Source organism: Podarcis filfolensis (genome assembly GCF_964270895.1).
Source record: "Podarcis filfolensis genome assembly, chromosome: 17".
NCBI lineage: Eukaryota > Metazoa > Chordata > Lepidosauria > Squamata > Lacertidae > Podarcis > Podarcis filfolensis.
In genome coordinates, this window is record NC_139621.1 from 29370048 (window position 1) to 29386733 (window position 16686).

General features: G+C 43.3%; 1 protein-coding gene across 7 annotated transcripts in view; it reads left to right on the forward strand.

Annotated features, from left to right (window-relative positions):
* Positions 1-16686, forward strand: part of PSD3 (pleckstrin and Sec7 domain containing 3) — a 160088-nt gene that overhangs the window by 119409 nt on the left and 23993 nt on the right. For all 7 annotated transcript variants that reach the window (XM_083592969.1, XM_083592970.1, XM_083592971.1 and 4 more), the window contains 3 exons: positions 8694-8737; positions 15217-15410; positions 16503-16573. In XM_083592969.1, the coding sequence (XP_083449095.1) occupies positions 8694-8737; positions 15217-15410; positions 16503-16573 (309 nt within the window). The remainder of the gene's footprint in view (positions 1-8693; positions 8738-15216; positions 15411-16502; positions 16574-16686) is intronic.

Below are 16686 nucleotides of genomic sequence, written 5' to 3' on the forward strand. Positions count from 1 at the left end.
TTGAACTGCCCTGAGTTCTATGGATGAAGGGTGCTATGCAGAGTTAAAAAATAATTATAATTATAACCCTGCTACAGCAGCTTTTCAGGCACCAGGTATCCTGGAAAATGTCACTGCTACCAGCAATCTGATAAGTGGGAAGCAGGCTGTGGAGTTGGGGCTCCAAGGGCAGTTGATATTATTGAGATCAGGAATATGGCTTGGAATAAATAAATCTTTCTTTCTTTCTTTCTTGCGGTGTGGGGAGCTTGGTTTTCAAGCCCAATTCTGAATTGAATCGGGTTGTGAGGTGCTTATTCCATCATTAGGAGTGAAAGATAGTGGTATGTGTCATTTGAGATCCTGTAGTTGGAATTAATGAGATAATTGAACATGTGCTTCTCTCTGCCATTGAATCTAAATGAGCAGAGGATCTATTTCGCTATAACGTTTTGTAAACGGCCAAGTGCTTCTATTGCTAACTAAACAAGTCCAACCCTTGTAGACCGTGTGGCAACCATATGTAAGCTGCTCTGAGTTCTTTGGAAGAAATGTGGGGCTTTAGTATTCATACGTTAAACTAGGTTCAATTAAAGAGGCTGCTTCTATCACAAACAGGCATATGGCCAGGACATCCAAGGGCAGATAGAGCTCAGGGTCATACAGACAGTCACAGGCCTTTGTGTTTGTTTTTTTGGATGGCAGCAACATCCTACTGGATGGCACCTGTAGTAAACAGATGGTAGCTGTAATAAATACATTTTGCTGGCATATTAAGACCGCATGGTTTGATCTGCATGTTTATTCCCTTGAACAGGAGACTTGTAATAGAGAGGGTGTTCTGAAAGGCCATTCAATCTTTGTGTGATTTATATTGCCTCGGAGTTAAGGAAACTGGCTGATTCTGTGGCAGAAAGTTTGTGTATCTCTAGCAAGAGGGAGTTGTTGCTGTCAGAAGATGTTCTTTAAAAACATGTGAAATTGTTTAGAGCCTCAGGTCTTTCAGAGTCAGATTAAATACAGCTCTTTTGTGTGCATTCTGTTTTATGAAACCAGTATTGTCCTGAGCAACAGCTACAGGCGTTTGAAATGGGCTGCTTGCTTTTTACATCATAGGGATGGCTAGCTTGATATGCTAAAAGGCATTATATTTGTATATGTCTGAGAGAATTTGACATCAGTCCATCAGTAGGTGCCAACAGAGGTGCGCTGGTGCTAACATGATCTTGTACTACTGAAAAACAAGCATGGAAAGAGAAAAAGTAGTGTCCTTTCTAGAGACAGTGGTGTAACCCAGCACAACAAGGCCAACATGGGGTACCCCAGATGTTGTTGAACTACAGCTCCCATCATCCCTGAGCATTGGGTCATGCTGGCAGAGCAACATTTGGAGGGCACCATATTGGTTACCCCTACAGAATAGGGTGAGCTCCTGTTGCTCGGTCCCTGCTCCTGCCAACCTAGCAGTTCGAAAGCACAGCGGGAAGGTAAACGCCGTTTCTGTGCACTGCTCTGGTTTGCCAGAAGCGGCTTAGTCATGCTGGCCACATGACTGCAGACAAACTCCAGCTCCCTCGGCCAATAAAGCAAGATGAGCGCCGCAACCCCAGAGTTGGTCACGACTGGACCTAATGGTCAGGAGTACCTTTACCTTTACCTTTATAGAATAGGAACCTTCTGGAGATTCTCCCATCAGGGCCAGCCATAACTAAATTTTGACTAGGTGGGTGTGTTTTCTAGACCAAGAGTCCAAGAGTTAAGTTGCTGGAAGTGGAGCTGGAGGCTTGGCCTTAGATGGGGGGGGGCGTCCTGGGGTCTGTAGGCAGCAAATATTGCTTTGAGAAGGCAAAGGCAGACTGCCAGGCCCCTAGTATTTATACTAAGGCTGGTCAATGCAGAGTCTTCATGCTGCTTGCCTATAGCAGCGGCCATTGTTGTACACTCTTTCCCCCTACTTTGTCAGAATTCTGTGACAGCATATGCCATCCATGGTGGTTCGCTAGACTAAATCCCAGAATCAAGTCAAGAGGTTACTGGAGGTCTCCGACACCCACACCCTCCCTCAGTGGACTCAAAGTTTCCTCAAGCCACGAGTAGTTGAATTCTGTTCCTCACATATCCCCTGGTGTAGTGGGAAGGGGTGGATGGTGAAGATGACAAGGAAATTGGTTCATGATCTATTCATTTTCTTTCAGGAAGTGTCACTAATGTATTGCATGATTTAAAAATGGAGGATTCTTGTCTGTAAAAGTTTCAGAACACCACAGGGAGGCTGCAGTTGACTCTAGGAAGGTTCACATGTCCCCCATCACTACCACCAGTATGGTGAAAGTACATGTCAGGAGGTTATTGAGTTATGTCAGCTTTGGTCCAGAGAACTGGTAGGTGTGGAAGTCTGAATGCACAATGGAGGATGGGTTGATTGCTACGTACTGTCGTCATGATTGTGGGATTAGCTGGCACCCTCTGGCCCTGTCTTGCATCCTTTGAATGCATGAAGGAAGTCATATGACATACATACACCCGCCATCCGGGTGGGACTACCTGAATAGGATATTATAGAAATGCTGAATAAGATATTATAAAAACAAAGAACCTCAGGGGATGTTAAGATTATCTGGCAGCCAGGAAATAGAAACAGACTGAAGAAAATAACGATTGACGTTAGGGAGCAGAAGGATGCAATCCAGGGGGGAAACAAATCAGTGCAACAACACAAATGCACAATCCTTCATTCGTATGGGGAAAGCTATAGCTCGGTAAAGCTGTCTACTTTACACACACGAGGTCCCAAGCCCAATTCTTGGCACCTGCAAAGATGGCTGAGATCGACCCCAGTTTGTTGTTTTGGCTATGCATGGTCAGCATAATCAGTCAGCCTTGGTTCCTGAGCTGTATAAAACGGAACAGTGTGTTATGGTTCTTTTGTAAAGAGAAGGTGTAAAGAATCTTCCTCCATGCCCTATCCCTATCAGCTAAACTAAATGCCTTTTGGCTTATAGGTTGGACCCCCAGTTCGTAATTAAAATTGTGTTTTCTAGAACCTTCTGTGTTTTCTAGAACATTCTGTAACTCCGGTTTCAGGCATGCAAGAACTTTTAGAGGGATTAAAATCAAGCTTGAAATCAGGTCTGGGACTGGACTCTGCTTTCATCTGGAAGGAAGATGAAAGGAGGGTGGACACCAGGTCCTTGAAAGAAAGGAGAGGCATGCTGAGTGCAATAAGTAGTGTCAAAGAAATAGCAAAAAATTAGCATTTTTGCCAAATCAGGCAGCACTTGTTGCTAAGAACCCAGCATTCATATATGACTGTACATACATAGTGAATAGCCTCCTGAGTGACGTTATGTATCCAAAACTCCAATAGATATCTTATAGAGGTGTTTACTTAAATACAAAATGCATGTCTAGGTGATACAGTCTACATGTTGCGGATATTTCTGCCATACTTTTTATACTTCCATTCCTCTAGGTTGGGGAACATTTGTCCCCTTGCTAAATTTCATCTTGCACCTAGGCATTTTCAGAAAACTTAACGTATGCCCCCGGTGTGGAACTACTATGAAACTAATCAAGCTTAAGTTTCAAGGCTCCTAATCCTGGAGGGGCCCCAAAAGAAACTATAATACATACCCAGTGCTTTAAAAAGTGCATCTTGCATGTCTTAGAACATTCCCTAATTTTCACACACACACACACACAACTCAAAAACTATAAAGCATACCAAATTTTTATTTACTCCAGTAACTTTGACATGTGATATAATCCAGTACAGCAATTTTAATCAAAATCTGAGCTGTAGTAGTTTATTTTTTAAAAAAATAAATAAATGGTGGTGATCTATCATGGAACAACCCCATTGAAGAAGAAAACAGTGGTCACACAGAGCTCATTGCTGGTTGTGAAGAGGCCCCCATGACAGTTCAGGGCCCCCAAATGGAGATCTTCCACTGTATGCCCCCCTCCTTAGGAAGAGCATGTTTAAAGAACAGCTGGCAGGCATCATTCTTGTGGGCACATATTCCAGAAGTGGCACCCAATGCCACCCCCAGCCCTGCTGATTTTTTCTGAGGGAAGGGCAATTAACTAACACTGCTTTTGTGTGTGTGACAGTACTCACAATTGCCTCTTAATTTGCTGCCTATTTCATATGGGTACCCATGGCACTTTTAGGGAGATAGGAGTACCAGCACTTTTTTTTTAAAGCTAAATAAACCCCAACTCCTGCTAGTGGCTAGTTCGGCACTGCTATTGAGAGGCATTCCAAGATGGCAACACCCTAGTATTATCTTTGTAGGCTTTTGTATTTATTTATGGTATTTTAATAGACTAAGAATATTTAACAGTGAAGAGCACAATTAAAGATAGTGTTGATTCTGCTGTGGGTCAGTGGCTTTGAATAGGAAAAGAAAGTTTCTTCACCCCTACTCAAGAAAATGAGGGAAAGGTTTGGCAGTAAGGTATTGCCAACTTTCTTTCCTGGCTAGGTTCCTAGACCTATGACAGCTGCTTGACACACAGAAATTTTGGCAATGGAAGCTTTTCCTGGCAAAGGGATAAAGGCATAGAAAACTCCATCCACTGAACCTTGTCAGGAAGCTGTTAAAGGCAAGGAAGCATGGCCAACTTTAAAAATAAAAATGATCCTACTGGTAAGAAATAGTTGAACTTTCTCTGTAGCTTAGACTCATCTAGGTTAAAAAAATAATCCACATGGACTGAAGTGGTGAAAGAATGATTTATTAAAGACAACCTTAATAGTACTATATTGCACTTGTATGTTTATTTGATTTTATGTTTGATAAACTATATAATAATATATAGCATAACGAGTGATTCCTGTTTCATATGGTATTTTTCTTCTTTGGGTACTGGGAGTCCAAAAGCATTGACATGTTTTTAGGTAGCCTTAGCTGGTTGTTTTCTATTGTGTGTCAAAAGATGGCAGTCTGTTTTTGTGATGTGCAAGTGGAACATTATTAGTTTAACTAGGGACTAGTGTATTATCTGTGGCATCCTGACAGGCCTCTGGGACTTCCCATAGTGTGGCTACTCCCCCCCCCCCAAACCAGAGTTGTGAAGGTGTGATTGATGCCCGCCAGCTGGGAATCATTCTCATCAAGGACATCCCGCCCTCCGCAATAAAATATTGCTTGCTCATGCCAACTCATACTCAGAGACTGGGCTAACAATTGATCTGGGCTGAATTGCCATTAAGAATAAGACAGAAACTAATACGTTCGGCACTGGAAGATTACCAAGTGAGAGAAAGAGCAGCCACTGGAAACAGGGAAAGCAATAATGGATTTCTAGCAATCATTTAGGTTTGTTTTTGTTTCTTCCAAATGGTTTCATATACCCCGCTTGTTAATCTCAATTAGTTACAGTGGTACCTTGGGTTAGAAACACTTCGGGTTACAGACTCCGCTAACCCGGAAGTAGTACCTCAGGTTAAGAACAGACCTCCAGAACGAATTAAGTTTGTAACCCAAGGTACCACTGTATTAGATATGTTGCTTGTTTAAGGGGTGAAGAATTGAGGTGGAGTGATTGTCTTTGGAATGCCCCTCTCTATATGTACACAGAAGTGTTCTAAGTTTGAGATGGGCAATTGCTGTGGTCCTCCAAAGAGGTCAGGCTAGCAGAGTCTTCGGGCACCTCCAGGGTGCCTGCCTTTTGTGCAGATCTGCCTCGCATTTGGGTAGATGCCCGTAGGTACCCTTTTCACAATAAATTAAGGTTACCAGATTCCCCCCCCCCCCCATGAATCCGGGGACACTTTTCAACTTCCTACTAAATAGATGGATTTGTAAATCTGGGGACTGTCCCCAGGAAACGGGGACGTCTGGTAACCTTACAATAAATGCACCTTAATCACCCACCACAGAGCATGTGAGTATATTGCGATAAATAGCAACAACTGAACAGCACTCTTTTGCAACGAAATCCACTTCCAGAAAAGAAAAATGGATTTCCTGAGGCATAAAAAGTGATGGAAAAACATGGCAGAAAGTGCTACAACCACTTGATGGCACCATTGTGGACTCAGCTATACAGCTACAAATAAAACGTTTTAAGTGTGTTGTAAAGTTCCTCATGAGAAGAGAAGACTCCCTGGAAAAGACCCTGATGTTGGGAAAGATGGAGGGCACAAGGAGAAGGGGACAACAGAGGACGAGATGGTTGGACAGTGTTCTCGAAGCTACGAACATGAGTTTGACCAAACTGCGGGAGGCAGTGGACGGCAGGAGTGCCTGCCGTGCTCTGGTCCATGGGGTCACGAAGAGTTGGACATGACTAAACGACTAAACAACAACAACAGAAGTTCAGTATACAAATGTGGCACTAGATAGTGACAGTGAGCTGTGGAAATTTCAACGTATTTTTCAAAACTTTTTTTTAAATCCATTTTCACAGCGTTTTTTTTCATGTGTGTAGATTCCACCTGTGTAACCACTGCATTATTTTTGTGAAAATAAATCAGCACTATAGTTCAAAGTGTGCCTCTTCTGGTAGCGACCTTAGAAGTGATATTTGTGCCTTTGAGCAACCACTGGGAGAATGATGCTCATCCTGTTCTGGACAGGAATGAATCCCCCTAAGACCTGAAGCAGCAAAGCTGGGGGTGGGGCAGCTCCTAGAATCAAGCTTTGTTACCTTAGCCCCAAGAGCCCCTGTGGTGAAGAACATCTTCCATCTGCTGAATCTGGCGTGCCAGTTCTGGCCAGAGATTGCCTGGGACTGGTAATCTATAGTAACATTTAAAATTGGCTATGGTTTAAAGCATTATATTTGGGACTACCCTATATTTGGGACTGCTATGTGAAACTGTAGTTAACTCAGAACACAGCTGCTATGACCAGACTGGATGTTGGGAACAAATTTAGACTAGTGCTTAAAGAACTGGACTGGCTTCTGGTGCATTTCTGAGCACAATCCAACATGTTTGCACTTAATATGGTGAGATATCTGGGGATTGGGACCTCTCAGCAGTGGTGGTGCCTTGTTTATGGAATTCTGTTTCCGGAGACACACACCTTTTCAGTGTGATCTGTTTGTTTTCCTAAAGATTGTTTAAAGTTTTGAGTTTTCAATTATTTTAATCTGTTGCTTTTGATTGTTGGTCTTGATTGTGCTTGTTTGATTTTTGTATAGATTCTTATTGATCCTTTTCGCTGCAGGACAGTGCATAGATGGCATTAAATAATACTAATATAGTGTGTGTGCATACATGTGTTTGTTTAAAACCTGTCTGCATATCAAAGAGGCCTAAAATGCAATCTCTTACTGAAACTAACATTCAAGACTTTTAACAGTCACACTATAGGTTTCTCTTGCTGGAGATAACTGATTGCAGTATCGTAATTTAATATTATTATTTTTAAGTATACTATTTGATATAGGCACCGCAGAGTAGGGATCGACCCTCACCATATGGGATTGGCATAGTGTTTAATAATATAATGGAATTCTGTCAAGTAAAACTGCCCGTCTGTCTTCACAGGGCACTATACCACCTGCACTTTAAACAGCAATAGACAGCAGTATGTGAAATGATGATGATGATGATGACAGTCAATTGAGAGATGTCTGAAATGTACTGATTGAACTCTCAGCTTCGATTTTCATTTGTATGTGTGTTTGTGTGTTATTTGGTAGAAGATCACAATCTGGTATGAGGGTAAATAATGTGGGATATTTTTTGTTTGCACAACATTAGCTACTTTACAACTGCATGAACTACAGGCAAGCCACAGACAAAGGGCTCAACAAAAAGAACAGAAGAGGCTGTGGTTGAACATCTTGCCTTAAGTGGACACCAGCTGCTCTTGCTTAATTGGCTTGTTTCTTGACTTACCAAGGCCTCTGGCGCTGTTCGGCTAGGGAGAGGCATGGGGTTAAAGAGCCCCTTTACCTGTGTCTGGAGAAGTCAAATGTGTTGCTTTTTTTAAAAAAGGATTGAGCTCAGGTTGTGTGTTGTGGCTCCAAATGGAAAGCCCCAGGAAAGCCTAGAAGCAAAATGTGGACTGCTGGTTTCCTAATTCTGTAAACAATCCAGCATTAAACTTGGTTTGTGGCATCACTTGGTCTGTGGCATCACTGTTCAGGACATTGCTTTTGATTTCTCTTACTTGCAGGACAGAACCCCAAAATTCTATACACATATATATCAACAGTTATTCATTATTCTTTGATATGAAGGGTCAGCAGATTTTGATTGCTTGGTATTTCTGCTGTCCATCATTGACCCTGCTCTTCCTCCAAAAGGTGAGAGCTAGTTGTCTCAATGATCTAATGGGCCCAGCATAAGCTCCTTCATCCAACCCAGGATCTAGACTGGGCAAGGGGTTGGTGGGGACTTTGACCTTCACTCTATGGCTTTAAGGACCTTGGAAGTCAGTGTGACATCTCTGTGTGACTTTGGAGAGCCTCCAAAGTCAGTGCAAGGTCACAGAGACCATCTGGTGTTCTCTCGACTTGGGTAAAAAGCGAGTGCTCTCAGCAGAATTAAAAAATGGCAAGCACATTTGTGCCACCCTGCTCTTGAATAATATTTTCATTTGTGCTTGATTTTGCCGTATATGGGTGCTTTCATGATCAAAAGCAGCTTGCTTGTGACATTTAGGTCTTTTTTTCCTAAATAAAAAAAATCAGCAATCTTCTGTGTGCGGTCAAGACGAACCCAGTAATTTCTTCTTCCTTTCCTTTTACAGGCTCTCTACAATTCAATCAAAAACGAGAAGCTTGAGTGGGCAGTGTAAGTATATTGTGCAGAATTAATGAGTTTTAAAAATGACGCCTGTTATGGCATTCCGCTTGATATGCAGGCAGCATATGGAACAGATTCTAGATCTTGCAGAAATCCACCCCAGCAATCCAGGGGATCAACCCACCAAGTCCTCTTGCATTAATTTGCTGTATAGTCATTATTCATTCAGGAGAGCTAGGAGAGCAGTATGCCAATTAAGAGACCAAGCTGCAGTGGACTTGAAAGGTCACGGGTTCAAATCCAGCCCAAGCCAAGAACTCATTAGGTGGCCTTAGCCAAGCCAAGCACCTCTCAGCTTCAGTCTTTCCTTCTATTTGCAATGTAAGGATAATAATGCTGACACCACCTTACAGTAGTGTTGCAAGGATTACTGAAGTATGTTTTGTGAAGCGCTTCAAATACTGTAAAACAGACATTTGATGGACAGGGTTATCTAGTCCAAACCTCCAATGCAGAAATATGCACCTGTCCCATACAGGGATCGAACCTGCAACCTTGGCATTATCAGTACCGCACTCTAACCAACTGAGCTATCTTCTCTCTCTTTCTCTCTCTCTCTCTCTCTCTCTCTCTCTCTCTCTCTCTCACACACACACACACACACACACACACACACACACTTACTTTATTTATTTATGGTCACCTTTCAATCTTATTTCCAGGACTGTTCCCAGAATAAAACAATTAAAGTGCAAATACAAAAAGCCAGTAAACTAAAAGTCACAGAATCATAAAAGCCACCACTGAGAAGGCCCGGCCCGCCCAGTAGCCACCTGCCTCACTCAGCAAAGTCACTTGAAAGAGGCCCTGCTCCAAAGATCTTAATGTACAGCTAGATGCATATGGAGACACGTGATTCTTCAAGTTCTCCCTCTCCTAAATCATGATGGGCTTTATAGGTTCAAACTTTGGGGAGTGGCATGGCTCAGTGGTAAGAGCATGGATACAAAACGCCCCAGGTTCCAACTCTGGCATCTCCATTTAGGACTGGGAAAGACGTCTGAAACTCTGGAGACCCACTGCTGGTTGATGTTGTCAGCACTGAGTGAGATGGACCAGTGGTCTGACTTCTTATAAGGCAGTTTCTGATGTTCTTAGACTGCCACTTTCAATTGAATCTGGAAATGGTTCATAACGCCCAGTCCCAGTTGGTAATCTAAGTAGCCTCATACTACACTAAGTGAAGTCTTCAAACTGTCTTCAAAGTAAGCCTCATGTAGCTCATTACAGTAATCCTGCCTGTAATATATATGTGATTTTTGTCTCTCAAAACAAATGCCTTGTACATACACTCAGGGCAGCTTGATGGTTTTTGCCTCCTCGACTCCTTATCTCCCCTTTGCCTAGTCACTTGTGCTCAAGCACTGGAGACACTTTTTAATTATTGTTGCTTTTTTGTGCCGTAGTAATTTAACAGATTTATAGACTGCTTCATAACATAAAGCCCATTGAAGTGGCTCATGAGATAAACAACAAAATAAAATTCAAACACACAACTTCTAAAAGCAAGAAAACAATTTACTGAGAGATACAACTGTGCCACAAACGCCTGGGTCATTTCAGAAAGCCTTCTTAAAGAAAAATGTCTTCAATAGGCATCTAAACACCATGACAGTAGGTGTCTCCTAATTTCGGCTTGTGATCGATTGCAGAGAACTGGAGCTGTGACATCAAGAACCTGGTTTCTAGTACAAGATGAGCACACCTCCGGGGCATAGAGTGCTCTCAAGGGAGCCCAGCAGAGAACATACAGGAGAAGGCAGTCCTCTAGATACCCTAATCCCAAGTTGTTTAATGTGTATCCAGAAATCGCAGTGTGCCTTTGTTCATTCCCTTGAGATTATGCAATTGCTCATGTTACTGGTTGAGGGGGAGATCATTCTACTGCACTGAGTTTTGTTGTTCCAATGTGAAATGTGTCCTTGATGGATTCTTCTCATGGCACAGTTTCAGAGTTTCTACTCTGCCTTACAGTTGTGCTGTTTTGATGGTGTTTTATGGGAATTTTTTGAAATAGTGGAGATGGCACATCAGGAAAATGTGCTGATTTGTGCATTTGGACCTTAACTCCCTGGTCCACAGAACACTGGATGAGCTGTCCTCAAAGCTGTAACAAGAGTGCAGGTTGTCAAGCCCTTATTATATCATGAAATCCACATGCCTGCTGTTACTCCGGCTAGCAGAACGAGTTGTTAGTGATGAAAGGCCACTTGTAAGGGTGGAGGACATTTTTATTTGGCTCGGAAACTTCATCTTAGAGAGAGAAATTAAATCCTCAGTTAATCTGTGGCAGCATGAATAAAACACGTGCTTAGTTTTCGGCCTTTTATCTTCCAGGACATTGTGTCAGAACTTGCTGAGTAGAAAACACGTCTCGGGTCAGATTTCTTCCTGTTGGCTTGTTGTCTCGTGTTTGTCTCTTGATTAACTATGGATAGCTTGACAGCGAACTGATATCAAAGATAATTAATTGCGGAAGGCCTAATGTACCCCACTTCGGCTGCTTTCAGGAAGCTAACAATTGGAATTCAAAGCCAAGCATGAGGAGTCCAGTGTCTGCCAAGACACTTTAATCATTCCTCTCTGTCATCCCTGCTTGCTTGACTTCCTTATGACGCTGGTGCTTTCTGTAGTGAGAGAGAATCGTGGCTGTTGTGTGAAGGCTGTGGCAGAACAGAGGATGTCAGTTTAAATGCAGCCGTGCCCATTTTGATGTTGGTAAGAAGGCTGCTTTTATGGAGCCAGCTTTTGCTGCTCTAAGAGCTTTCAAGTTACACCAACTGCAGTGGAACATCTGCAGGCTCTTTTCCTGCACTGATGGTGGTTTGCGGGATGAAAGATGCCATAATTACCCCTTCAGTATTACTGAGTCCTTTGCACTCCCATGACAGTAGCAGTCACTATCAAATTGCTCCTGATGATAATGGAAGTTAATTATTATTATGTATTATTATTTATACAGTCCCATTAGTGTACAGTTACAGAGGGGGGGAAATAGCCAAGACCCTCACTTCAAGGAGCATCCAATTTAAAGCAAATGGGGGGGCAGGCAGGGTGGGAATGAGAGGGATGAGAGGTAGGGATGACTTTAGGGATAGGGCAATGTGGGCAAGTGCAGTTGCATTGGTACCTAAAAGCAGATTGTTGGAGTAGCTGTGGTCCTTCAGGATCTTCATTTAAATCAGCTGCTGCTTTTGACATCATGCAGTTTCATCACTGTTGAAATCAGCTGCTAGCCTCCACTGTCTGAACTCTGCCTTCTACCCTGTCCTTCATTTAACCTTCATCCATGTACTTAAGAGTGGCCACAAGAACTTACCTCTCTGCTCCTCTTTCTTCTTCTCTACTGACGGAGAAAGCCGTTTCCCTCTCAGTGGCACTTACAAGAGTACCCAGTTTTCTAGGGCCATCTTGCTTGTGATAGCATCACGGAGTAGAAACCAGCCAATTTAGGACACATGTGTCATTGTGGAGACTCTGCCCTGAATAACCAGGGAAGGTGGAGAAGTGAGAAGGCAAATGACCAGGATGTGGGGGGGGGGCAGGGTATAGCAGAGGATGACAGAGGATGGGTAGAACTCTGTGTTCTTTTAACTATACCTTTTTAGAACAGTGCAGTTTAGATTGCAGTTCTTTGCCAAGAGCTCCTTGTTGGGCAAATCCCTCTGTAATGGAGAGGAAGCCCCTCCCCTACTACCTTAGTGAAACTCATACCTCTCAGGCTTGGACATGGGCTTTGCAGGTTCATAATGTTCATCACAAATAAGAGGTGAGTGCATTTGGACCTTAATTCCAAACTCCAAATTATTTTCCAGCTCTGGAGCCAAAGAATTTTGGGCCAGAGAAGAATCCCTGCCAGAAAACAATTATTTGGGGCTGGAGCACTGGAACACAAGATTTAGATGGCGCTTGGGAAATGTAGAATCTACAGAATCAAACTTATAGGACTAGATCTTGTTTTGAAAGTGCCCTGCAGCTCAGTGGTTGGGCAGATCTTTTGCATGAAGAATGCTTCCAGCATCTTTGTCTAAAATGGTCTTGGCCCTAGATTAACAGGAAAGACCTCTTTGAAGAGCCACTACCAGTCAGGATAGACAGTGCTGAAACAGATGGCCAAGTGACCAAAGTTAAATGAGGTAGCTTTTTACTTTGATAGAATCATGGAATCTTAGAGTTGGAAGGGACCCTGAGGATCATCTAGTCCAACCCCCTGCAATGCAGGAATATGTAGCTGTCCCTTTTGGGGATTGAACCTGTGACCTTGGCGTTATCAGCAGCACACTCTAACCAACTGAGTTATCCAACCTGTTTGATCAGCAAGCATATTCTGTACAGTCTACACCACTCGAACTCCTGACATTATACAGGTACTCCACACTTGACAAGGACACTTGCGGAATTACTTGGTTCTGTTTGGAGTAATTTATAAACATCTTAACATTTAGAGGGTAGAATTGCTTTTCTTGATTAGGGCCAAGGGGCTTGGGGAAATGAGTATTAGCTGATAAAACTCGAAATAAGTGACGGCTGCTGTGTTTTTCTTCTACGGTTAGGAAGCAAAGGAGATATTGCAGAGGACTGATTTATCGTCCATCTATGTCAGACTCCTTAAGATGACAGAATTTCCACCAGGAAAGATGTCTTCAAAGGGTGCATTTTATGGTTTAGATAGCAGTTCTGTTAATTGAGACCTGGGCTGTGACTGATTTCAGCACAGAGGGAAAGACAGAATACATGTATGGCTTTTCTACAGCTGTGACAACAAACCTATCCCAGATCCAGGCTCTCCTACCAAGAAAGCATCCAGGTTGTAGACCTGAGAAAGGTCTTTCTTTCTCTCTAACCTTAGTGAGTTGCTGTCAACTGGAGCAAACTACATTGGGCTAGACAGACTCTGTAAGGGGCAGCTTCGTGCATTCAAATGACTGTGGCCTCTCTCCACTGGAGCTCCAAAGTGAGCCCTGTGCCCTGTGGGAAACATTGTGCTGTGCTGCTATGGGTGCAGCAGATGGCTCTTACATTTTAGATCAAATAACAGCCCTCGCTCCCCTTAGTTGATGTCACTCCAGTAGTATTGGAACAGAATGAACTAGTGCGTTGCTGATGAAACAGAGGGGGAGAACTTGTTGACAGTCAGTTGGACAAGAGGCGTTCTCTGTCTAACCGCTCTTGTTCTGTGCTTTAAACCAGAATCTTGAAGTTGTTTGCTGCAGTCGTTATTTGCAGGATTAAACCGAGTCAATAAGTCCTTGGTCAAAAATGTATGATACACAGAGAGCTGCTGCCCCTGGTTAGCATTCCGACATTTTGCCATTTAAAAAAACGTTATGTCATAGTTCATACATTTTTTTAAAAAAAACAACTGGAATCCTACATGCCTTTACAACTACATTCTACCTTCTCTTCCTTCATAATCTTTACACTCAAGCGAGAGACGTCTTCTTAACGATACCAAATCTGGCATTTTTTTTTACAACAGTGGCATATAGCAGTGATGATGAGGATGATAGTATACCACCTTTATCTTCTAAGGATCTCAAGGTGGTGTATATGGTCGTCCCCCCAATGTCATCCTCACTACAACCCTGTAAAGTAGGTTAGGCTAAGAGATGGTGACTGGCCCAGGGTCATGCAGTGAGTTCCATGGCTGAGTGGGAATTCGAACCCTGCTCTCCCAGGTCCTAGTCCAACACTCTTAACCATTACGTCACACTGGCTCTAGTTACATGCCTTACATAGTTAATGCTCTCTTGGGGTAGAAATGTTGATACCAGCGAATTAAAACATGCAGCCCCAGGGGAATGGTGCAGAGGTTTTGGTTCTGATTCATATCTCTAAATATAAATATATGAGCCATCCCGCTGAAACTAATAAGATTTCTTGCAGGTTTAAAATTAGGTGTATGTTAGAAGTACTGCAGTTCGTTTTAGACCACAGCGCCTAACATGAAGGAAGTGTCTTTCCACTTACTTGGTAGGCTGAGGTGATAAAAAAAGTGTTCCTCTCCTTAATCTGATTTTAAAAAGATAAAGATTGCATTGGGCTCGCCAACTGAATTTAGGTGTATGTATGTAGGGACGCGGGTGGCGCTGTGGGTTAAACTACAGAGCCTAGGACTTGCCGATCAGAAGGTTGGCGGTTCGAATCCCTGTGATGGGGTGAGCTCCTGTTGCTCGGTCCCTGCTCCTGCCAACCTAGCAGTTCAAAAGCACGTCAAAGTGCAAGTAGATAAATAGGTACTGCTCCAGCGGGAAGGTAAACGGCATTTCCATGCGCTGCTCTGGTTCGCCAGAAGCGCCTTAGTCATGCTGGCCACATGACCCGGAAGCTGTACACCGGCTCCCTCGGCTAATAAAGCAAGATGAGTGCCGCAACCCCAGAGTAGGCCATGACTGGTCCTAATGGTCAGGGGTCCCTTTACCTTTACTATGTATGTATGTGTTGTTGTTTTTCCAAATTTGCTTTAGAGATGATGAAGAAAAGAAAAAATCCCCCTCGGATGGTACCGATGAGAAGGATAATGGAACTCAGTCGAAGTCTGGCAACCGCATAGGCAATTCTGGTAACCCTTTCCTGGACATTCCTCACGACCCCAATGCTGCTGTATACAAAACTGGATTCCTGGCACGTAAAATCCACGCTGATATGGATGGGAAGAAGAGTGAGTGCATTTCAATGAGAACTGTTTTCTCTACATGCTGCAATGGAGAGGGAGGAGGGGATGAAATGACCGGAAAGCTACATGGGTGCAGCTGCCCAGTCCAGCTCACTTGCCCCCACCCCCACTGCTGCGTGGGAATTGGAAGTAAAGGGTGCCGGCAGATGAGTCCAGGGTTTCAGAGCAGCCTTTGCACCTTGCAAGCTGGAAGGAGAACCGAAGGAATGTTCACACTGTACTAATCTATGTGAAGCTTACCAAGGAGGGAGCCCCCAGATGCTCAGAGCATTCTGTAAGCAAGGCCTTGTACAAGGAGGAGGTGGGAGGGTTAGTGTAGGGCTCCAGCCCCTTCCTCTCTGACTGAATATTTTTGCTGTTTCACCAGAGCTCTCCATTTTTCACCTGGCTATTTCTCTTGCACCCGACAAGCTGTAAGAAAAGCCCCTTCCCCTCTCCCTTCTTCACCAGGGCTTTCTTGAAGGGGAGGCTGATCACTTCCTATACTTCTGATGGCTTCCCCTGCTTAGGCCTGGCTCCTTACTTAGACCCTAGTCCCTCACATATTCCGGCCCAGGCTACACCAAGCATGAGAGACATGACAAATGGCTTTCTCTGCACCCATTTTCATACCCTCCACCAAACTGAAGGGCTTTCTGTCACTGTCTCGGAGGAAGTGGCTTCAGTGAAAATAGGGCTGGTATATCAATAAGTAGCTGGTAGAATCACAAGTTTAACAGCAATGTTTCTTCCAAGGATGAATTCAGAGGGCCTTCTCGGTAGTGGCACCTGCCCTGTGGAAGTTTTTAATGTTTAATGCTGTACTGTGTTTTTAATATTCAATTGGGAGCCGCCCAGAGTGGCTGGGGAAACCCATCCAGATGGGCAGGGTATAAATAAATTATTATTATTATTATTATTATTATTATTATTATTATTATTATTATTATTAACAAGACATATGCACTGTTGCTTATTTCTGTTCCTGCCCCCATAATATTAAACAAGGGGTAGATCCTGAACAGAGCACACTCTTGATTTATATTACCAATGGTTACTTATGCATATATATTTTTTGTCCATGTTCTACTTTGATAGCTCCACGAGGGAAGAGGGGATGGAAAGCCTTTTATGCTGTTCTTAAAGGAACTGTGCTTTATTTGCAAAAGGTAAGAGGTTCCCTGTCCAATACACTCCCTTGAACTCCTTATTGGATGAAGAATAAAGGAGAGACGTTTCACCCTGTCTTCTTGCTTTGTTGGCTTGTGTGTGTGTGCTGTGC